At 37.0% G+C, this 24,570-nt stretch overlaps 1 protein-coding gene across 1 annotated transcript in view; it reads right to left on the bottom strand.

Moving 5' to 3' along the window:
• The window catches only part of NOX5 (NADPH oxidase 5), a 219,624-nt gene that overhangs the window by 117,979 nt on the left and 77,075 nt on the right, over nt 1-24,570 (bottom strand). Inside the window, exon 12 of the mRNA XM_089662068.1 lies at nt 18,809-18,933. Coding sequence (XP_089518194.1) covers nt 18,809-18,933 — 125 coding nt within the window. The remainder of the gene's footprint in view (nt 1-18,808; nt 18,934-24,570) is intronic.

The following is a 24,570-nucleotide window of genomic DNA, read 5'->3' as shown; positions in this document are numbered from 1 at the left end:
GTGATGGCAGTTTACAAATCATGTTCTGATTTTTCCTTTCACACTGTAGCTTTCTCACTCTAATGTGACTCAGCTGCCCCCTGAGTGACCTTTGGTTGCACCTGTTACCTCAGTCAGTCACAGGTGTGTGAGAAGCTCTGCTCTAAACAGGCTATTTGAAAATGGCAATCGCCAGTGAACTTGGCAAGTTTAAACGCTTGTAGTTTTAAAAGTATAAATGCTACCGTGAAAAGGTTTATACTGTGACAATCACAAGAAACAGACCTAAATTTTGATATATAGTATGTCTCTGAAAGATAAAAAATGAAGGCACAGTCGCAATTTAAAAACGTCCCTTAAAATTTCTTGTGTCTAAAGTGGAGTTTCAATGAAAGTCAATGGGAGGGGTGAGGTCCAAACAAATGGTCATATTGTGAAAACTATCAGGAGTATGTCCTAGCCGTGAACATTTTTAGTGACAGCAGGGTTAGCTGAACGTTTTGATATAAGATATGTGTAGGTGGGCTTGAAAATGGCAGAGTGATGGCAGTTTACAAATCATGTTCTGATTTTTCCTTTGCACACTCTAGCTGTGCTCTGCTGCCACTCTAGATGCACCATTCATTCCTATGGGAAAATTTCGCCACAAAAACCGCGATATTTCTTGAACGATTCGGCGAAACGTTCCACAAAGTAATAGCAATCCGATCGGGAACAATCCGCACGTTTTGATATATTACTTGTCTTTCTAGTGTAAAAACTGTGGGAGGAGTTAGCGTGGCAAATTTGGCTATAATAATAAGAATAAGAACTAGACAATCTACAATTTCTGGGGAAATTGTGTAAAGTGTTCTTGCCGCAACCTTTACCAAATGATTGATGAAATGTAAGCAGTGCACATTGCAGGCCTTATAGTGAGAAATGCATTTCAGCTTGTATTTTGAAGCTCACAGTCCAGCCTCGTGAGTCATCTGCCTCTTGAGTGACCTTTGGTTGCTGCACCTGGAGAGGGCTGAGTAGGCTAACTGTGCTGAGACAGCTGGGTTGCTATGACAACTCACTCTGAGAGGAATGTCAGCATGCCTGTTCTAAACAGGCTTTTTAAACTTGCCAAGTTCAATTGCGTGCTAAAATTAGTATTAATTAAATATTAAAGAAAAGAAACATAGTGTCTTATCCGGGATATCAATTATTTATTTTTATTTTTATTTTAATTTTTTTTTAATTTTAATTTTAATTTTAATTTTATTTTATTTTTAATTTTATTTTTATTTTAATTTTATGTTAATTTTAATTTTATTTTTATTTTATTTTAATTTTATTTTTATTTTAATTTAATTTTATTTTTAATTTAATTTTTATTTTTATTTTAATTTTATGTTAATTTTAATTTTATTTTTATTTTTTTTTTAATTTTATTTTAATTTTAATTTTATGTTAATTTTATTTTTATTTTAATTTTTTTTTTTAATTTAATTTTATTTTTATTTTAATTTTTATTTTAATTTTATTTTTAATTTTATTTTAATTTTAATTTAATTTTAATTTAATTTTTATTTTTATCCAGACTGAATAATAATACCATCTCATTTATACAGAAGGAACTGTCATTCCCACTGCAAATATTTTTTATTTATTTTAATTTTAATTTTATTTTTATTTTAATTTTATTTTATTTTTTTATTTTAATTTTAATTTTAATTTTATTTTATTTTTATCCAGACTGAATAATAACACCATCTCATTTATACAGAAGGAACTGTCATTCCCACTGCAAATATTTTTTATTTTTTATTTATATTTTTCATTCATAGTTTTTGTTTTTTCACATTGATAAATTAATTTATTTGATATATTTACACAAATTATATATTTAAGTATAATTAATTGATGTAATTATTTGATTATCGGTGGTACACTTATGAATTCATTATATCACATAAGGTAGAATATATTGGAGCGCGGTACACTACTGGCATTCGTGAACATTTTTAGTGACAGCAGGGTTAGCTGAACGTTTTGATATAAGATATGTGTAGGTGGGCTTGAAAATGACATAGTTATGGCAGTTTACAAATCATGTTCTGATTTTTCCTTCCACACTGCAGCTTTCTCACTCTAATGTGACTCAGCTGCCCCCTGAGTGACCTTTGCTTGCACCTGTTACCTCAGTCAGTCACAGGTGTGTGACAAGCTCTGCTCTAAACAGGCTGTTAAAACTTGCCAAGTTCACTGGCGATTGCCATTTTCAAACGCTTGTAGTTTTAAAAGTATAAATGCTACCGTGAAAAGGTTTATATTGTGTCAATCACAAGAAAAAGACCTAAATTTTGATATATAGTATGTCTCTGCAATATTAAAAATGAAGGCACAGTCGCAGTTTAAAAACGTCCCTTAAAATGTCAGGTATCTAGAGTGGAGTTTCAATGAAAGTCAATGGGAGGGGTGAGGTGCAAACACATGGTCATATTCTGAAAACTATCAGGAGTATGTCCTAGCCGTGAACATTTTTAGTGACAGCAGGGTTAGCTGAACGTTTTGATATAAGATATGTGTAGGTGGGCTTGAAAATGACATAGTTATGGCAGTTTACAAATTATGTTCTGATTTTTCCTTCCACACTGCAGCTTTCTCACTCTAATGTGACTCAGCTGCCCCCTGAGTGACCTTTGCTTGCACCTGTTACCTCAGTCAGTCACAGGTGTGTGACAAGTTCTGCTCTAAACAGGCTATTTAAACTTGCCAAGTTCACTGGCGATTGCCATTTTCAAACGCTTGTAGTTTTAAAAGTATAAATGCTACCGTGAAAAGGTTTATATTGTGACAATCACAAGAAAAAGACCTACAGTTTGATGTATAGTATGTCTCTGAAAGATAAAAAATGAAGGCACAGTCGCAGTTTAAAAACGTCCCTTAAAATGTCTGGTGTCTAGAGTGGAGTTTCAATGAAAGTCAATGGGAGGGATGAGGTCCAAACAAATGGTCATATTCTGAAAACTATCAGGAATATGGCTTAGCTGTGAACATTTTTAGTGACAGCAGGGTTAGCTGAACGTTTTGATATAAGATATGTGTAGGTGGGCTTGAAAATGAAAGAGTGATGGCAGTTTACAAATCATGTTCTGATTTTTCTGATTTTTCCTTTACACACTCTAGCTGTGCTCTGCTTCTCAATGCATTCCTATGGGAAAATTTCGCCGCAAAAACCGCGATATTTCTTGAACGATTCGGCGAAACGTTCCACAAAGTAATAGCAATCCGATCGGGAACAATGCGCACGTTTTGATATATTACTTGTATTTGTAGTGTAAAAACTGTGGGAGGAGTTAGCGTGGCAAATATGGCTATAATAAGAATAAGAATAAGAACTAGACAATCTACAATTTCTGGGGAAATTGTGTAAAGTGTTCTTGCCGCAACCTTTACCAAATGATTGATGAAATGTAAGCAGTGCACATTGCAAGCCTGATAGTGAGAAATGCATTTCAGCTTGTATTTTGAAGCTCACAGTCCAGCCTGGTGAGTCATCTGCCTCTTGAGTGACCTTTGGTTGCTGCACCTGGAGAGGGCGGAGTAGGCTCACTGTGCTGAGACAGCTGGGTTGCTATGACAACTCACTCTGAGAGGAATGTCAGCATGCCTGTTCTAAACAGGCTTTTTAAACTTGCCAAGTTCAATTGCGTGCTAAAATTAGTGTTAATTAAATATTAAAGAAAAGAAACATAGTGTCTTATCCGGGATATCAATTATTTATTTTTATTTTAATTTTTTTTTAATTTTAATTTTTATTTTATTTTAATTTAATTTTAATTTTATGTTAATTTTAATTTTATTTTTATTTTAATTTTATTTTTATTTTAATTTTATTTTTATTTTAATTTTATGCTAATTTTAATTTTATGTTAATTTTAATTTTATGTTAATTTTAATTTTAATTTTATGTTAATTTTAATTTTAATTTTATGTTAATTTTATTTTAATTTTATTTTATTTTTAATTTTATTTTAATTTTAATTTTATTTTTATTTTATGTTATTTTAATTTTATTTTTATTTTTTTTTTAATTTTAATTTTATTTTTATTTTTAATTTTATTTTAATTTAATTTTATTTTTTTTTATTTTAATTTAATTTTTATTTTATTTTTATTTTTATCCAGACTGAATAATAACACCATCTCATTTATACAGAAGGAACTGTCATTCCCACTGCAAATATTTTTTATTTTTTATTTATATTTTTCATTCATAGTTTTTGTTTTTTCACATTGATAAATTAATTTATTTTATATATTTACACAAATCATATATTTAAGTATAATTAATTGATGTAATTATTTGATTATCGGTGGTACACTTATGAATTCATTATATCACATAAGGTAGAATATATTGGAGCGCGGTACACTACTGGTATTCGTGAACATTTTTAGTGACAGCAGGGTTAGCGGAACGTTTTGATATAAGATATGTGTAGGTGGGCTTGAAAATGGCAGAGTGATGGCAGTTTACAAATCATGTTCTGATTTTTCTGATTTTTCCTTTGCACACTCTAGCTGTGCTGTGCTGCTCAATGCATTCCTATGGGAAAATTTCGCCGCAAAAACCGCGATATTTCTTGAACGATTCGGCGAAACGTTCTACAAAGTAATAGCAATCCGATCGGGATCAATGCGCACGTTTTGATATATTACTTGTCTTTGTAGTGTAAAAACTGTGGGAGGAGTTAGCGTGGCAAATATGGCTATAATAAGAAAAAGAATTAGATTTCAAATATGGCAGAGAAGAGCGGTTAAAAACAAACTGCTTCAAATTGCTCACTTCACTGGCGTCTTCACAATTTCTGTGGAAATTGTGTGGTGTTCTGGCCTCCACACAACTGGAGTGGGCAGGTTAGCTTTTGTCTCTCTGCTTCCTGCTCACACAGCTGGGTTCCTATGGCAACTCCCTCCACACCAAGGGCAGAGTCATGGTTATAAACAAACTGCTCCAAGTTGCTGACATCACTGGCGATTGCCATCTTCAAACGGTTGTAGTTTTAAAAGTATAAATGGTACCGTGAAAAGGCTTATATTGTGACAATCACAAGAAACAGACCTAAATTTTGATATATAGTATGTCTCTGCAATATTAAAAATGAAGGCACAGTCGCAGTTTAAAAACGTCCCTTAAAATTTCTTGTGTCTAAAGTGGAGTTTCAATGAAAGTCAATGGGAGGAGTGAGGTGCAAACAAATGGTCATATTCTGAAAACTCTCAGGAGTATGTCCTAGCCGTGAACATTTTTAGTGACAGCAGGGTTAGCTGAACGTTTTGATATAAGATATGTGTAGGTGGGCTTGATAATGACATAGTTATGGCAGTTTACAAATCATGTTCTGATTTTTCCTTTCACATTGTAGCATTCTCACTCTAATGTGACTCAGCTGCCCTCTGAGTGACCTTTGGTGCACCTGTTACCTCAGTCAGTCACAGGTGTTTGAGAAGCTGTGCTCTAAACAGGCTATTTAAACTTGCCAAATTCACTGGCGATTGCCATCTTCAAACGCTTGTAGTTTTAAAAGTATAAATGCTACCGTGAAAAGGTTTATATTGTGACAATCACAAGAAAAAGACCTACAGTTTGATGTATAGTGTGTCTCTGAAAGATAACAAATGAAGGCACAGTCGCAGTTTAAAAACGTCCCTTAAAATGTCTGGTGTCTAGAGTGGAGTTTCAATGAAAGTCAATGGGAGGTGTGAGGTCCAAACAAATGGTCATATTGTGAAAACTATCAGGAGTATGTCCTAGCCGTGAACATTTTTAGTGACAGCAGGGTTAGCTGAACGTTTTGATATAAGATATGTGTAGGTGGGCTTGAAAATGAAAGAGTGATGGCAGTTTACAAATCATGTTCTGATTTTTCCTTTGCACACTCTAGCTGTGCTGTGCTGCTCAATGCATTCCTATGGGAAAATTTCGCCGCAAAAACCGCGATATTTCTTGAACGATTCGGCGAAACGTTCTACAAAGTAATAGCAATCCGATCGGGATCAATGCGCACATTTTGATATATTACTTGTCTTTGTAGTGTAAAAACTGTGGGAGGAGTTAGCGTGGCAAATATGGCTATAATAAGAATAAGAATAAGAATATATATGTGAGATAACAATAAGTGTTCCTTGCTATGCAAGAACACTTAATAAGAACTAGAAAATCTACAATTTCTGGGGAAATTGTGTAAAGTGTTCTTGCCGCAACCTTTACCAAATGATTGATGAAATGTAAGCAGTGCACATTGCAAGCCTCATAGTGAGAAATGCATTTCAGCTTGTATTTTGAAGCTCACAGTCCAGCCTGGTGAGTCATCTGCCTCTTGAGTGACCTTTGGTTGCTGCACCTGGAGAGGGCGGAGTAGGCTCACTGTGCTGAGACAGCTGGGTTGCTATGACAACTCACTCTGAGAGGAATGTCAGCATGCCTGTTCTAAACAGGCTTTTTAAACTTGCCAAGTTCAATTGCGTGCTAAAATTAGTATTAATTAAATATTAAAGAAAAGAAACATGGTGTCTTATCCGGGAGATCAATTATTTATTTTTAATTTTATTTTTATTTTCATTTTTATTTTTATTTTTATTTTTATTATTTTTATTTTTATTGTCTTTTTCATTTTCATTTTATTTTAATTTTAATTTTTATTTAATTTTAATTTTAATTTTAATTTTATTTTATGTTTACTTTAATTTTAATTTTATTTTTATGTTTATTTATTTTTTTTTTTATTTTTTTTTTATTTTAATTTTATTTTAATTTTAATTTTATTTTAATTTTTATTTTTATTTTTATTTTATTTTTATTTTCTTTTTTATTTTCATTTTCATTTTTTTTTTTTTTTATTTTTATTTTATTTTTATTTTATTTTAATTTTATTTTAATTTTATTTTTATTTTTATCCAGACTGAATAATAACACCATCTCATTTATACAGAAGGAACTGTCATTCCCACTGCAAATATTTTTTTTTTTTTATTTATATTTTTCATTCATAGTTTTTGTTTTTTCACATTGATAAATTAATTTATTTTATATATTTACACAAATCATATATTTAAGTATAATTAATTGATGTAATTATTTGATTATCGGTGGTACACTTATGAATTCATTATATCACATAAGGTAGAATATATTGGAGCGCGGTACACTACTGGCATTCGTGAACATTTTTAGTGACAGCAGGGTTAGCTGAACGTTTTGATATAAGATATGTGTAGGTGGGCTTGATAATGACATAGTTATGGCAGTTTACAAATCATGTTCTGATTTTTCCTTCCACACTGCAGCTTTCTCACTCTAATGTGACTCAGCTGCCCCCTGAGTGACCTTTGGTGCACCTGTTACCTCAGTCAGTCACAGGTGTGTGAGGAGCTCTGCTCTTAACAGGCTGTTTAAACTTGCCAAGTTCACTGGCGATTGCCATCTTCAAACGCTTGTAGTTTTAAAAGTATAAATGCTACCGTGAAAAGGTTTATATTGTGACAATCACAAGAAACAGACCTAAATTTTGATGTATAGTATGTCTCTGAAAGATAAAAAATGAAGGCACAATCGCAGTTTAAAAACGTCCCTTAAAATTTCTTGTGTCTAAAGTGGAGTTTCAATGAAAGTCAATGGGAGGGATGAGGTGCAAACAAATAGTCATATTCTGAAAACTATCAGGAGTATGTCCTAGCCGTGAACATTTTTAGTGACAGCAGGGTTAGCTGAACGTTTTGATATAAGATATGTGTAGGTGGGCTTGAAAATGACAGAGTGATGGCAGTTTACAAATCATGTTCTGATTTTTCCTTTCACACTGCAGCTTTCTCACTCTAATGTGACTCAGCTGCCCCCTGAGTGACCTTTGCTTGCACCTGTTACCTCAGTCAGTCACAGGTGTGTGAGAAGCTCTGCTGAAAACAGGCTGTTTAAACTTACCAAGTTCACTGGCGATTGCCATTTTCAAACGCTTGTAGTTTTAAAAGTAAAAATGCTACCGTGAAAAGGTTTATATTGTGACAATCACAAGAAACAGACCTAAATTTTGATGTATAGTATGTCTCTGAAAGATAAAAAATGAAGGCACAGTCGCAGTTTAAAAACGTCCCTTAAAATTTCTTGTGTCTAAAGTGGAGTTTCAATGAAAGTCAATGGGAGGGGTGAGGTCCAAACAAATGGTCATATTGTGAAAACTATCAGGAGTATGTCCTAGCTGTGAACATTTTTAGTGACAGCAGGGTTAGCTGAACGTTTTGATATAAGATATGTGTAGGTGGGCTTGAAAATGGCAGAGTGATGGCAGTTTACAAATCATGTTCTGATTTTTCTGATTTTTCCTTTACACACTCTAGCTGTGCTCTGCTTCTCAATGCATTCCTATGGGAAAATTTCGCCGCAAAAACCGCGATATTTCTTGAACGATTCGGCGAAACGTTCCACAAAGTAATAGCAATCCGATCGGGAACAATCCGCACGTTTTGATATATTACTTGTATTTGTAGTGTAAAAACTGTGGGAGGAGTTAGCGTGGCAAATATGGCTATAATAAGAATAAGAATAAAAATAAGAATAAGAATATATATGTGAGATAACAATAAGTGTTCCTTGCTATGCAAGAACACTTAATAAGAATATATATGTGAGATAACAATAAGTGTTCCTTGCTATGCAAGAACACTTAACTAGACAATCTACAATTTCTGGGGAAATTGTGTAAAGTGTTCTTGCCGCAACCTTTACCAAATGATTGATGAAATGTAAGCAGTGCACATTGCAAGCCTGATAGTGAGAAATGCATTTCAGCTTGTATTTTGAAGCTCACAGTCCAGCCTCGTGAGTCATCTGCCTCTTGAGTGACCTTTGGTTGCTGCACCTGGAGAGGGCGGAGTAGGCTCACTGTGCTGAGACAGCTGGGTTGCTATGACAACTCACTCTGAGAGGAATGTCAGCATGCCTGTTCTAAACAGGCTTTTTAAACTTGCCAAGTTCAATTGCGTGCTAAAATTAGTATTAATTAAATATTAAAGAAAAGAAACATAGTGTCTTATCCGGGATATCAATTATTTATTTTTATTTTTTTTTATTTTAATTTTAATTTTTATTTTATTTTATTTTTAATTTTATTTTAATTTTATTTTTATTTTATTTTAATTTAATTTTATTTTTATTTTTATTTTAATTTTAATTTTATTTTTATTTTTATTTTATGTTATTTTAATTTTATTTTTATTTTAATTTTATGTTAATTTTATTTTTATTTAATTTTTTTTTTAATTTTATTTTTAATTTTATTTTAATTTTAATTTTATTTTTTTTTTATTTTAATTTAATTTTTATTTTATTTTTATTTTTATCCAGACTGAATAATAATACCATCTCATTTATACAGAAGGAACTGTCATTCCCACTGCAAATATTTTTTATTTATTTTAATTTTAATTTAATTTTTATTTTATTTTTCATTTTATTTTTATTTTAATTTTAATTTTTAATTTTATTTTTATTTTAATTTTATTTTATTTTTTTATTTTAATTTTAATTTTATTTTATTTTTATCCAGACTGAATAATAACACCATCTCATTTATACAGAAGGAACTGTCATTCCCACTGCAAATATTTTTTATTTTTTATTTATATTTTTCATTCATAGTTTTTGTTTTTTCACATTGATAAATTAATTTATTTTATATATTTACACAAATCATATATTTAAGTATAATTAATTGATGTAATTATTTGATTATCGGTGGCACACTTATGAATTCATTATATCACATAAGGTAGAATATATTGGAGCGCGGTACACTACTGGCATTCGTGAACATTTTTAGTGACAGCAGGGTTAGCTGAACGTTTTGATATAAGATATGTGTAGGTGGGCTTGAAAATGACATAGTGATGGCAGTTTACAAATCATGTTCTGATTTTTCCTTTCACTCTGCAGCTTTCTCACTCTAATGTGACTCAGCTGCCCCCTGAGTGACCTTTGCTTGCACCTGTTACCTCAGTCAGTCACAGGTGTGTGAGGAGCTCTGCTCTAAACAGGCTATTTAAACTTGCCAAGTTCACTGGCGATTGCCATTTTCAAACGCTTGTAGTTTTAAAAGTATAAATGCTACAGTGAAAAGGTTTATACTGTGACAATCACAAGAAACAGACCTAAATTTTGATGTATAGTATGTCTCTGAAAGATAAAAAATGAAGGCACAGTCGCAGTTTAAAAACGTCCCTTAAAATTTCTTGTGTCTAAAGTGGAGTTTCAATGAAAGTCAATGGGAGGGGTGAGGTCCAAACAAATGGTCATATTGTGAAAACTATCAGGAGTATGTCCTAGCCGTGGACATTTTTAGTGACAGCAGGGTTAGCTGAACGTTTTGATATAAGATATGTGTAGGTGGGCTTGAAAATGACATAGTTATGGCAGTTTACAAATCATGTTCTGATTTTTCCTTTCACACTGCAGCTTTCTTACTCTAATGTGACTCAGCTGCCCCCTGAGTGACCTTTGGTTGCACCTGTTACCTCAGTCAGTCACAGGTGTGTGACAAATTCTGCTCTAAACAGGCTGTTTAAACTTGCCAAGTTCACTGGCGATTGCCATTTTCAAACGCTTGTAGTTTTAAAAGTATAAATGCTACCGTGAAAAGGTTTATATTGCGACAATCACAAGAAAAAGACCTAAATTTTGATGTATAGTATGTCTCTGCAATATTAAAAATGAAGGCACAGTCGCAGTTTAAAAACGTCCCTTAAAATGTCTGGTGTCTAGAGTGGAGTTTCAATGAAAGTCAATGGGAGGGGTGATGTGCAAACAAATGGTCATATTCTGAAAACTATCAGGACTATGTCCTAGCCGTGAACATTTTTAGTGACAGCAGGGTTAGCTGAACGTTTTGATATAAGATATGTGTAGGTGGGCTTGAAAATGGCAGAGTGATGGCAGTTTACAAATCATGTTCTGATTTTTCTGATTTTTCCTTTGCACACTCTAGCTGTGCTGTGCTGCTCAATGCATTCCTATGGGAAAATTTCGCCGCAAAAACCGCGATATTTCTTGAACGATTTGGCGAAACGTTCCACAAAGTAATAGCAATCCGATCGGGATCAATGCGCACGTTTTGATATATTACTTGTCTTTGTAGTTTAAAAACTGTGGGAGGAGTTAGCGTGGCAAATATGGCTATAATAAGAATAAGAATAAGAATATATATGTGAGATAACAATAAGTGTTCCTTGCTATGCAAGAACACTTAACTAGACAATCTACAATTTCTGGGGAAATTGTGTAAAGTGTTCTTGCCGCAACCTTTACCAAATGATTGATGAAATGTAAGCAGGGCACATTGCAAGCCTGATAGTGAGAAATGCATTTCAGCTTGTATTTTGAAGCTCACAGTCCAGCCTCGTGAGTCATCTGCCTCTTGAGTGACCTTTGGTTGCTGCACCTGGAGAGGGCGGAGTAGGCTCACTGTGCTGAGACAGCTGGGTTGCTATGACAACTCACTCTGAGAGGAATGTCAGCATGCCTGTTCTAAACAGGCTTTTTAAACTTGCCAAGTTCAATTGCGTGCTAAAATTAGTATTAATTAAATATTAAAGAAAAGAAACATAGTGTCTTATCCGGGATATCAATTATTTATTTTTATTTTTATTTTAATTTTTTTTTTATTTTAATTTTAATTTTTATTTTATTTTATTTTTAATTTTATTTTTATTTTAATTTAATTTTAATTTTATGTTAATTTTAATTTTATGTTAATTTTAATTTTATTTTTATTTTATTTTAATTTTATTTTTATTTTAATTTTAATTTTATTTTTATTTTTATTTTATGTTATTTTAATTTTATTTTTATTTTAATTTTATGTTAATTTTATTTTTATTTAATTTTTTTTTTTAATTTTAATTTTATTTTTATTTTAATTTTAATTTTTATTTTTAATTTTATTTTAATTTTAATTTTATTTTTTTTTATTTTAATTTAATTTTTATTTTATTTTTATTTTTATCCAGACTGAATAATAATACCATCTCATTTATACAGAAGGAACTGTCATTCCCACTGCAAATATTTTTTATTTATTTTAATTTTAATTTTAATTTAATTTTTATTTTATTTTTCATTTTATTTTTGTTTTAATTTTAATTTTTAATTTTATTTTTATTTTAATTTTATTTTATTTTTTTATTTTAATTTTAATTTTATTTTATTTTTATCCAGACTGAATAATAACACCATGTCATTTATACAGAAGGAACTGTCATTCCCACTGCAAATATTTTTTATTTTTATTTATATTTTTCATTCATAGTTTTTGTTTTTTCACATTGATAAATTAATTTATTTTATATATTTACACAAATCATATATTTAAGTATAATTAATTGATGTAATTATTTGATTATCGGTGGTACACTTATGAATTCATTATATCACATAAGGTAGAATATATTGGAGCGCGGTACACTACTGGTATTCGTGAACATTTTTAGTGACAGCAGGGTTAGCGGAACGTTTTGATATAAGATATGTGTAGGTGGGCTTGAAAATGGCAGAGTGATGGCAGTTTACAAATCATGTTCTGATTTTTCTGATTTTTCCTTTGCACACTCTAGCTGTGCTGTGCTGCTCAATGCATTCCTATGGGAAAATTTCGCCGCAAAAACCGCGATATTTCTTGAACGATTCGGCGAAACGTTCTACAAAGTAATAGCAATCCGATCGGGATCAATGCGCACGTTTTGATATATTACTTGTCTTTGTAGTGTAAAAACTGTGGGAGGAGTTAGCGTGGCAAATATGGCTATAATAAGGAAAAGAATTAGATTTCAAATATGGCAGAGAAGAGCGGTTAAAAACAAACTGCTTCAAATTGCTCACTTCACTGGCGTCTTCACAATTTCTGTGGAAATTGTGTGGTGTTCTGGCCTCCACACAACTGGAGTGGGCAGGTTAGCTTTTGTCTCTCTGCTTCCTGCTCACACAGCTGGGTTCCTATGGCAACTCCCTCCACACCAAGGGCAGAGTCATGGTTATAAACAAACTGCTCCAAGTTGCTGACATCACTGGCGATTGCCATCTTCAAACGGTTGTAGTTTTAAAAGTATAAATGCTACCGTGAAAAGGCTTATATTGTGACAATCACAAGAAACAGACCTAAATTTTGATATATAGTATGTCTCTGCAATATTAAAAATGAAGGCACAGTCGCAGTTTAAAAACGTCCCTTAAAATTTCTTGTGTCTAAAGTGGAGTTTCAATGAAAGTCAATGGGAGGAGTGAGGTGCAAACAAATGGTCATATTCTGAAAACTATCAGGAGTATGTCCTAGCCGTGAACATTTTTAGTGACAGCAGGGTTAGCTGAACGTTTTGATATAAGATATGTGTAGGTGGGCTTGATAATGACATAGTTATGGCAGTTTACAAATCATGTTCTGATTTTTCCTTTCACATTGTAGCATTCTCACTCTAATGTGACTCAGCTGCCCCCTGAGTGACCTTTGCTTGCACCTGTTACCTCAGTCAGTCACAGGTGTGTGAGAAGCTGTGCTCTAAACAGGCTATTTAAACTTGCCAAATTCACTGGCCATTGCCATCTTCAAACGCTTGTAGTTTTAAAAGTATAAATGCTACCGTGAAAAGGTTTATATTGTGACAATCACAAGAAAAAGACCTACAGTTTGATGTATAGTGTGTCTCTGAAAGATAACAAATGAAGGCACAGTCGCAGTTTAAAAACGTCCCTTAAAATGTCTGGTGTCTAGAGTGGAGTTTCAATGAAAGTCAATGGGAGGTGTGAGGTCCAAACAAATGGTCATATTGTGAAAACTATCAGGAGTATGTCCTAGCCGTGAACATTTTTAGTGACAGCAGGGTTAGCTGAACGTTTTGATATAAGATATGTGTAGGTGGGCTTGAAAATGAAAGAGTGATGGCAGTTTACAAATCATGTTCTGATTTTTCTGATTTTTCCTTTGCACACTCTAGCTGTGCTGTGCTGCTCAATGCATTCCTATGGGAAAATTTCGCCGCAAAAACCGCGATATTTCTTGAACGATTCGGCGAAACGTTCTACAAAGTAATAGCAATCCGATCGGGATCAATGCGCACATTTTGATATATTACTTGTCTTTGTAGTGTAAAAACTGTGGGAGGAGTTAGCGTGGCAAATATGGCTATAATAAGAATAAGAATAAGAATATATATGTGAGATAACAATAAGTGTTCCTTGCTATGCAAGAACACTTAAATATAAATCCTGTATAATAATAATAATATATAAATCCTGTATAATAATAATAATAATAATATAAATCCTGTATAATAATAATAATATAAATCCTGTATAATAATAATAATAATAATAATAATAATATTGTCTTCTATGCCTAAGAATTTGTCATTCCTTGTAGCTGATTTTGTGATTCATACACCCCAGTCAGGTAGGTGACACTTATTTCTTGGATTAGCACTAGAGATGAGCGAATTATTCAAAAATTCGATTCGGCTGATTCGCCGAATTTGCGGGAGAAATTCGATTCGATGCGAATTTATTCGCTGCGAATTTAACTTATTAAAAGGGTTTCTAGGCTTCAGAGAGCCTTTATATTAGTGCAGAACACTGTACCTTTAATTTAAATGCCCTTGGAGTCTGCTGGGGAAGAGAAATAATACTGTCAGTCAGTATGACATGCAGATGAGTGCCGTCGATCTTAGAATCACCGCACACTTCACTCATTTGGGCAGTCACGGGGCACGACGAAGAAGAAGAAGAAGAAGAATGAAAAGAAGAATGAAAAGAAGAAGAAGAATGAAAAGAAGAAGAAGAATGAAAAGAAGAAGAATGAAAAGAAGAATGAGAAGAATGAAAAGAAGAAGAAGAAGAATGAAAAGAAGAATGAGAAGAATGAAAAGAAGAAGAAGAAGAATGAAAAGAAGAATGAGAAGAAGAATGAAAAGAAGAATGAAAAGAAGAATGAGAAGAATGAAAAGAAGAATGAAAAGAAGAAGAAGAAGAAGAATGAAAAGAAGAAGAAGAAGAATGAAAAGAAGAAGAATGAAAAGAAGAATGAAAAGAAGAAGAATGAAAAGAAGAAGAAGAAGAATGAAAAGAAGAAGAAGAATGAAAAGTAGGAGAAGAAGAATGAAAAGAAGAAGGAAAAGAAGAATGAGAAGAATGAAAAGAAGAAGAAGAAGAAGAAGAATGAAAAGAAGAAGAAGAAGAATCAAAAGAAGAATGAAAAGAAGAAGAAGAAGAATGAAAAGGAGAAGAAGAAGAATGAAAAGAAGAATGAAAAGAAGAAGAAGAAGAATGAAAAGAAGAAGAAGAAGAATGAAAAGAAGAATGAAAAGAAGAATGAGAAGAATGAAAAGAAGAATGAAAAGAAGAAGAATGAAAAGAAGAAAAAGAAGAATGAAAAGAAGAAGAAGAAGAAGAATGAAAAGAAGAAGAAGAAGAATGAAAAGAAGAATGAGAAGAAGAATGAAAAGAAGAATGAGAAGAATGAAAAGAAGAATGAAAAGAAGAATGAAAAGAAGAATGAAAAGAATGAAAAGAAGAATGAAAAGAAGAAGAAGAAGAATGAAAAGAAGAAGAATGAAAAGAAGAATGAAAAGAAGAAGAATGAAAAGAAGAATGAAAAGAAGAAGAAGAATGAAAAGAAGAAGAAGAATGAAAAGAAGAAGAATGAAAAGAAGAATGAAAAGAAGAAGAAGAATGAAAAGAAGAATGAAAAGAAGAAGAAGAAGAATGAAAAGAAGAAGAAGAAGAAGAATGAAAAGAAGAAGAAGAAGAATGAAAAGAAGAATGAGAAGAAGAATGAAAAGAAGAATGAGAAGAATGAAAAGAAGAATGAAAAGAAGAAGAAGAAGAATGAAAAGAAGAATGAAAAGAAGAAGAATGAAAAGAAGAATGAAAAGAAGAAGAAGAAGAATGAAAAGAAGAAGAATGAAAAGAAGAAGAATGAAAAGAAGAAGAAGAAGAATGAAAAGAAGAATGAGAAGAAGAATGAAAAGAAGAATGAGAAGAATGAAAAGAAGAATGAAAAGAAGAAGAATGAAAAGAAGAATGAAAAGAAGAAGGAAAAGAAGAAGGAAAAGAAGAAGAAGAAGAATGAAAAGAAGAAGAAGAAGAATGAAAAGAAGAAGAAGAATGAAAAGAAGAAGAAGAAGAATGAAAAGAAGAAGAATGAAAAGAAGAAGAAGAATGAAAAGAAGAAGAAGAAGAATGAAAAGAAGAAGTATTCCAGTACAGCAAAAAGTGTATCTGCAGAGAGCTCCGCTATTTCTGACAGTTCTCTGACAGTTCCTTCACATTTACAGCAGTTGAAACATTGTATCTATTTGTTTCCGAATAAAAACATCTGTATCCTAAATGGAAACAAATAGATACAATGTTTCAACTGCTGTAAATGTGAAGGAACTGTCAGAGAACTGTCAGAAATAGCGGAGCTCTCTGCAGGGACACTTTTTGCCGGCTGATCGGGGAAAATTCGATTCGTGCATCCGAAGTTTGCTAAAATTTGGATTCGGTGCGAATCGAATTTTTCCTAATATTCTAAACGAATTCCACTTCGCCAAGTTCGATTCGCTCATCTCTAATTAGCACCTTCCTCTGTCACCTCTCTGGTCTGACCTGGGAAGGTGTAGCGTTGCACCCGGAAGTAGTGTGAACCTCTCTCCAGCATGGCTACAAATCTTTTTAACAGATAAAAAGTATAAACTGGTATGTATTTAGCTGATTGGCTGAACTTACATGATGGGGGTGTGCTTGAAGAAAAACAAATGTGCATAGCAATGTGCCCAGTGAAAGTTCGTGTACATTCGTTCTGCGCAAATGGGGCAAATGAATATTATTAGGCTATTTCCTGCTCTGGTCGAATGTTTTTCATTTTAATTGAACACAGAAAATACCGCATTTGGCCACTAGATGGTGCTAAAGTTTCATAGGAAATGTAACACCATCTAGTGGCCGAATGCGGTATTTTCTGTTTTATGTCGAAAACCATTCGACCTGCATAGGGAACAGCCTAATAACACTCATTGTTTTTTTCTTAACCGCTTCCGCACTGCCCTATAACAGAAATACTGCTACAGGGCGGCACGGGTGCGCAAAATCACATATATATATATTTCTGCAGTTCCAGGTAGAGGGAGCGCTTTCATGACCTCAGCTGTCAATCACCAGTTCCTGGCCAGTGATTCCCTACCGGCATCCGACGATCGGAGAGTATCACCAACAGGGGAGAGACCTGTGTATAAACAACACTGTCAGCTCCTGCACACTGCTTTGTATGGCTCCGCATAGCAGCATGCTCACAGTGAAACACACCCAGCACACAGCTAACCCTTTGATTGCCCCAGATGTTAACCCCTTCCTGCCCAGTGCCATTAGTACAGTGTCAGGGCTTTTTATTAGCACTGATCATTGTATTAGTGTCACTGGGGATGTCAGTGACACCAAGTCAGTCCCCCCCGGTGTCAGAATATCCTCCGCAGTCCCACTATAAGTCGCTGATCGCCGCCATTACTAGTATAAAAAAATCCCAGTATCTATACCGCCATTTGTAGACGCTATAACTTTCACATAAACCAATTAATTTACATGTATTGGGATTTTTTTCACCGAAGACATGGAGTAGAATACATTTTGGCCGAAATATATGACGAAATTTGATTTTTAACGTTTTTTACTGGACTAGTTTAATAGCAAAAAGTCAAAAATATTGTTTTTTTTTCTAAATTGTTGGTCTAGAAAAAAAGAAAAAAACCCACAGAGGAGATTGAATACCACCGAAAGAAAGCTCTATTCGTGGGGAAAAATGACGTAAATTTAATTTGGGTGCACGTTGCACGACCGCGCAATTGTCAGTTAATGTAACGCAGTGCTGTACCGAAAAAAATGGCCTGGTCAGGAAGGGGGGGGGGGGGGGGGAATCCTCTGGAGGGCGAGGGCAGGGGGAATCCTCGGGAGCATGAGGGGGGTGGGGAAATCCTCTGGAGTGGGGGGAATCCTCTGGAGGGGGGGTGAATCCTCCAGAGGGGGGGGGGAATCCTCTGGAGGGCGAGGGGAGGGAATCCTCTGGAGGGCAAGGGGGTGAATCCTCTAGAAGGTGAGGGGGGGAATCCTCTAGAAGGTGAGGGGGGGAATCCTCCGGAGGGGGAGGGAGGAATCCTCTGGAGGGCGAGGGGGGAATCCTCCAGAGGGCGAGGGGGGGGGATCTTCCAGAGGGTGAGGGGGGGGGGAAATCCTCTGGAGGGGGAGGGGGGTAATCCTCTGGAGGGGGATGGGGGGTGAATTCTCCGGAGGGGGAGGGGGGGAATCCTCCAAAGGGTGAAGGGGGGGAAATCTACTGGAGGGGGAGGGGGGTAATCCTCTGGAGGGGGATGGGGGGGTGAATTCTCCAGGGGGGAGGGGGAAATCCTCCAGAGGGGGAGGGGGGAATCCTCTGGAGGGGGGAATCCTCCAGAGGGGGAGGGGGAATCCTCTGGAGGGGGGAATCCTCCAGAGGGGGAGGGGGGAATCTTCTGGAGGGGGATGGGGGGATGAATTCTAAGGGGGGAGGGAGGAATCCTCCAGAGGGGGAGGGGGTAATCCTCTGGAGGGGAAGGGGGGAATCTTCCAGAGGGGGAGGGGTTAAAGTAATAAAATAACCCTTTACAATGATAAATGAATGGAGCTCGCGGTGTGTGGGAGGAGATGGAAGGCTTCCCCTGTTTGGTGTCATTTGCTGGGTGCGCCTTTCCTTCTCTCTGGAGATGCTGGGATTTGTAGTTGTTGGGATTCCCCCGAGCCGCGTGTCATACACACCTGTACATGATACTTTGCAGGATTGAAGCGAAGGGTGTGATGCCGATTCCCGCACCAATCAGCACGGCGTGATCGGAGGTAAAAATGCGTCGGCTGGGAGTTCCGAAGGGCCCATCGATGTAACACTGCAGACGAGGGGGAGACAAGAAATGATTACAGATCCCACAGAACGATTACAGGGGGCGGGGGATGGGAGGACTCTGGAGATGGGGATGGAAATCATCGGCACAGAACAGATTCACTTCTATAAGCAATCGTAATGTGTAAAAAAAATAAAATAAAATACAATTAAAAATAAATAAATATAAATGAAACATTGCACTACTCTGGGGACATGATCAGTATTTATTGTGTATATATATATATCGATATAAAATAATTACTGATCACCAGAGGCGTCCCTAGTGTTGGTGACACCCGGTGCGGTAACACTTGGTGACACCACCATACTTTACTGTTGGCACAAGACACTCGAGGTGGTAAGCTTGGGATGGTGTTGGCCACACGTAAAAAACATCCATTGGTTGGGAACAGTGTGAAGCTCAATTCATCCAACCATATTACAGTCTTCCATCGATCGATAGTCCACGATTTATGGGTGTTGCAGCACTCTCTCCTCTTCTGAGCATTAATATCGGTCACTAGTGGTTTGGTAATTGCAGCTCACCCATGAAGGTTCTACTTATGGAGTTCCCTCCGTGTGGACACGGGCTTTGGAAGACCAATGGTGGGAGCGCGCGCTCTCAGCACATATGTGTTTTTTTATTAGAACGCAAATGTCCGGCCGCTCGGCGTCTAGGCCCAGACACCGGGAGGCCACACATTTGCGTTCGGCCGGCGCCAAGAGGTTAAAATACTTTTTTCAAGCAAGAACTCATCTATGTGCTCTTTTATTTAACCTTCAAAAGGTCATCTGACCGAAAGAGACAAATGGACATTGCACAGGATTGTGACCCGGAACGAGAACACATCTGCTGCAAAATTGACCGCAGAGCTCAATCTCAGTCTTCCAAAGCCCATGTCCACAAACACTGTGTGGAGGGAACTCCATAAGCAGAACATTCACGGGTGAGCTGCAATTGCCAAACCACTAGTGACCGATATTAATGCTCAGAAGAGGAGAGAGCGGTGCAACACCCATAAACTGTGGACTATCGATCGATGGAAGACTGTAATATAGTTGGATGAATGGAGCTTCACACTATTCCCAACCACCGGACGTTTTTTACTTGTGGCCAACACCATCCCAAGCTTACCACCAGGACTGTCTTGTGCCAATGGTAAAGCATGGTGGTGACACTGTGGTGGTGGAGCTGAAATTGCCAAACCACTAGTGACCGATATTAATGCTCAGAAGAGGAGAGAGCGGTGCAACACCCATAAATCGTGGACTGTCGATCGATGGAAGACTGTAATATGGTTGGATGAATGGAGCTTCACACTGTTCCCAACCAACGGACGTTTTTTACGTGCGGCCAACACCATCCCAAGCTTACCACCATGACTGTCTTGTGCCAACGGTAAGGCATGGGGGTGGCACTGTGGTGGTGGAGCTGAAATTGCCAAACCACTAGTGACCGATATTAATGGTCAGAAGAGGAGGGAGCGGGGGGCGGAGCCTAAACATGGCGGCGTCGGAGAGCACGATGTGAGTGCTCTCCGATAAACCTCCAAAACCAACCTCCCGAGACCCTCATGGAGTGAAGCCCTACCTGCTTGAGGAGGGCTCCAAGCGGGGAGAGACTGGCGCGGGGAGAGGAGAGCGGGCACGGACCTCCGGAAGGTGATTTCGCTGCGGAGACCCCAGTGCAGCTGTCGGGTTGCCGGGGAGACGAAGCAGGGCGGAGTGAGCACGCTGCTCGCCGCAAGGCATCACTGGGAGGCAGAGACGCCGGCCGGCTCCCTGTCAGAGCGGCAGCGACATGACGGCTCCCCCTGTGCTACAGGACTGGAAAGCCGTGCGGCCAGTGGAGGAGTGAAGCAGGAGAAAGGGACCAGCTGAGGAGGACCTCGGAGGGAAAGAGGAGGCTGATTGGTGCTTTAATTAAATAAAGTGCTGCCGGCTTATAGTTGCCTGCATCCCCCTGGCCGGCTGTTTGATCCTGGGTCAGGGAGACCCATAAATATCAGGACATTTACTCTTCTTCCCCAAGACCATCCCCAAGGAGAGAGAAAGGAGGTGGAAAGAAGGAAATAAAGTATCGGATACCCCGAGGAATCCCCCCCAGGACTGAGCAGCAGTGAAGGCCCTCCACATAAGCCTGGAACCACCGTCCTGAGAAGGGAAGGGTGAGTGAAAACTGTTGGGGGCTTATTGCATGGTGAACCCCTGAGTGATACAGGTGTCCAAGGGGTCAAAGAGGGGAGGATTCCCAGGGGATAGAAGAGAAGAAGAAAGGAGGCCCAGGTGTCCCAGGAGAGTAAAGGATATAGGAAAAATTGCAAGGCTATCAAGATATATAGAAGATATGAAGAACAAAGGTCCCAAGGGAGCAGGGCCCAAAGGGGCCCAAACAGGAACAATAAAGAAATTTACATCATATGGAAATACTACGCCAGAAAGGGCCCAAGGTGCAAAGGGGGAAATGGACACTAGTTCAGGAAATAGCCCTAGATTATCATGGAGCACGAACAGCAGCGGTAGCCAACAAATAGTGGAGGGCTTGGGAAAAAAAGAATTAGAAGGTGAACTACAATTACCAAATAAGAAGGAGATGGCAGAAATGTTTCAAAATCTGGAAAAAACGATAAAACATGAAATGACAGCTATTCGAAATGATTTAGGTCACCTTCTATTAAGAATGGAAGAAACGGAGGAGAAAGTTAAAATCCAGGCCCAGAAAATAGATAATTTAAGGGAAAGAATAAGCCAATTAGAAAATAACCAGAAAAAAATGATCTTTAGGATGGAAGTTCAAGAAAATAAAGAAAGAAGGAGTAATCTTAGAATACGAGGAATCCCAGAGACTGCTAAAGGGGAAATACTATATGAACTAGTTAAAAAAACCCTAAACTCCATAAGAGATAAACCGGAATCTGATGGGATCGATTTGGACGGAGTGATTAGGGTAGGAAAGTTCAAACGGGCTAATGAGAAGGAAAGACCGAGGGACATAATTGTCCAGTTCCAAAATTTTGGGGCCAAAGACGAGATCTGGAAGAAGATCAAGGGAAGATCATTAATTAAGTGTGGAGACTTGACTATCCAAATCTATGCGGACTTAACAGTAGAGACCCTAAGGAGAAGGAGATCCCTGAAACCCCTGTTGGAGCAAATGAGAAAACAGAATGTGCAGTATAGATGGGGTACCTCAGCATTTCTGATTGGCTGGAAAAATGGGGTCACAGCGTATCTGAGATTTCCGGATGAATTAAGAGATTTCTGTGATAGACTGGACTTGCAAAGAATGGAGATACCTGGGTGGGAAGAAGAAAAAGAAGATATAGGAAACATAAATGTTATAAGAAAAGAGGACTGGCAACAGGTCGGGCTGAGGGAGGCCCCGGGGGTGGAGGGGGAGGAGAGGGAGAATTAAGTGGAAAATGAAATTTTTTTTTTTTTTTTTTTCCTCTTACTTCTCTCTCTCGCCTCTGGCCTTCCCCCTCCGGATGCTGAGACCTGCTTGGAGGCTCCGATTAAGGCAGGGAGGTAAAGAGTAAAGACTCTTGTTGAATCTAGATGACAGAGAGAGGGAATCGGGGTGGCTGGAGGAGAGGTGAACCGTACATAGGTGGAGCTGACGCCCCAAATTTTAAATCAATGGTGGAAATAGATCCACAAATGATTTGTAGGCAGTTTATAGGCCTAAAAACGGGTAGGGGAAAAAGAAGGGAGGATGAGAGGGGTGGTGGGGGGGGGGGAGGGAGGGAGTGGGGGGGGGATGAGAGTTGGGTGGGAGGAAGGGAGGGGAGGAGGTATTGGGTCAATACTCTGCAGGACAGAAGGGATAAAGAGGAAGAGGCAATCTGGAAGAGAGATGGACTTAATTGGGAAAGATGGAAGAATTACAGTTTATAACCTATAATGTGAACGGGCTGAGTTGTCCAGGGAAGAGATTTAGGTTGTTTAATGAGTTACATCATAGGGCTACGTCAGTGGTATTTTTACAGGAGACGCATTTTGAGATAGAGGCAAACGTGAAATTGAAATCCAAATACTATCCAACATGGTACTATGCAGATTCTCCAATTAAAAGGGCAAAAGGGGTTGCAATAGGTTTGGCAAAGAACATGAGATTTGAGTTGGAGGATAGAAGAACCGACCCGGAGGGGAGGTTCTTATTTTTAAAAGGTAGACTTCAGGGGATTGAGTGTACTTTAGCCAATATATATTGTCTTAATAAAAACTCGGAGAAGTATATGAAGGGCTTGTTGAAAAAATTAATGGACTTTAAAAAAGGGCGCTTGATAGTAGCTGGAGACCTAAACTTTTGTATGGACCCACAAAAGGATAATACCTCTCCTGTGCAAAGAGAGGGGAGTAGGTCTCTGAGAGCTTTGAAAAAAGTGATGCATGAATATCAACTAGTGGATACCTGGAGAATAATGCATATGAAAGACAGAGACTATACCTTCTTCTCTAATGCACATGAGATATACTCGAGATTAGATTACATCTTAATAGAACATCAAATAATAGATCATCTGGTAAAAATCGACATAGAGACAAGGACGTTCTCGGATCACGCTCCGGTCGTGATGAAGTTGAGATGGGGAAGAAGGTGGACGGGAGGATTAGGGTGGAGGTTAAATGAGGTTCTTCTTCTGGATGAGGATGTAGCTCAGAAAATTGAGAAAGAGATTAAGGTATACTTTAAGGAGAACGAAACAGAGGAAGTATCGATAGCTACAGTCTGGGAAAGTCATAAGGTATTCATAAGAGGAATCTTGATTGCGGCTGGAGCAAGGAAGAAAAAGGAAAGAAGAGAGAGGGTCAGTGGGCTCTTAAAAGAAATATTGGACTTGGAGCAGATCCATAAGAAGAAAATAACAAAAGATACGAGACAGAACTTACTGGATAAAAAAGAGGAGCTAGAGAGGTTGATGGATGAGGAGAAGAGAAGAGTATATAACAGGGTTTTGAACGAGAGGTATAGATGGGGAGACAGACCAGGAAGATATCTAATGAGAGCTTTGAATAAAAAGAAAAATAGGAATTATATAGAAAAGATAAAAAGTTCAAAGGGGGAGCTGGTACACTCAAATAAAGAGATTATTAAAGTGTTTACGGAGTATTACAAAAAGTTATATAATATTAGCCCCCAAGACCCTCTAAAAGAAGCCCAAGAGGGAATTAAGAAAAAAAAGAAGACATACTTAAAAAATGCGGGATTACCAAAACTAAGTGAAGCACAGTTGAACTCCCTAGACGTAGAAATCTCCCAGGAAGAAATTAAAATAGCATTAAGAAGTACAGGAGGAGGAAAAAGCCCAGGTCCGGATGGCTATACAGTTAGGTACTATAAGAAATTTAGTGAAGTATTGTTACCCAAGCTGGAGAAATATATGAATGCTCTGGGAGGTGGGATGGAAGTGAGGAGAGAATCCCTACAGGCACATGTAGTACTTATTCACAAGGAGGGTAAGGACCCATCGCAGTGCTCCAGCTATAGACCTATCTCACTATTGAACACAGACACTAAACTGTATGCAAAGGTGTTAGCAAACAGGTTGAGAGATCTGATGCCTGAATGGATCCACGGAGATCAGGTGGGCTTTGTACCGGGGAGAGAAGGTAGAGATAACGGCTTGAGAACCCTGAT

The sequence above is a fragment of the Staurois parvus genome, unplaced genomic scaffold (assembly GCF_062004578.1).
Source record: "Staurois parvus isolate SC_StPar_1 unplaced genomic scaffold, SC_StPar_1.0 ptg001422l, whole genome shotgun sequence".
NCBI classification, from domain to species: domain Eukaryota; kingdom Metazoa; phylum Chordata; class Amphibia; order Anura; family Ranidae; genus Staurois; species Staurois parvus.
The sequence above is the reverse complement of the archived record's forward strand: the minus strand, read 5'-3'. Positions and strand labels throughout refer to the sequence as shown.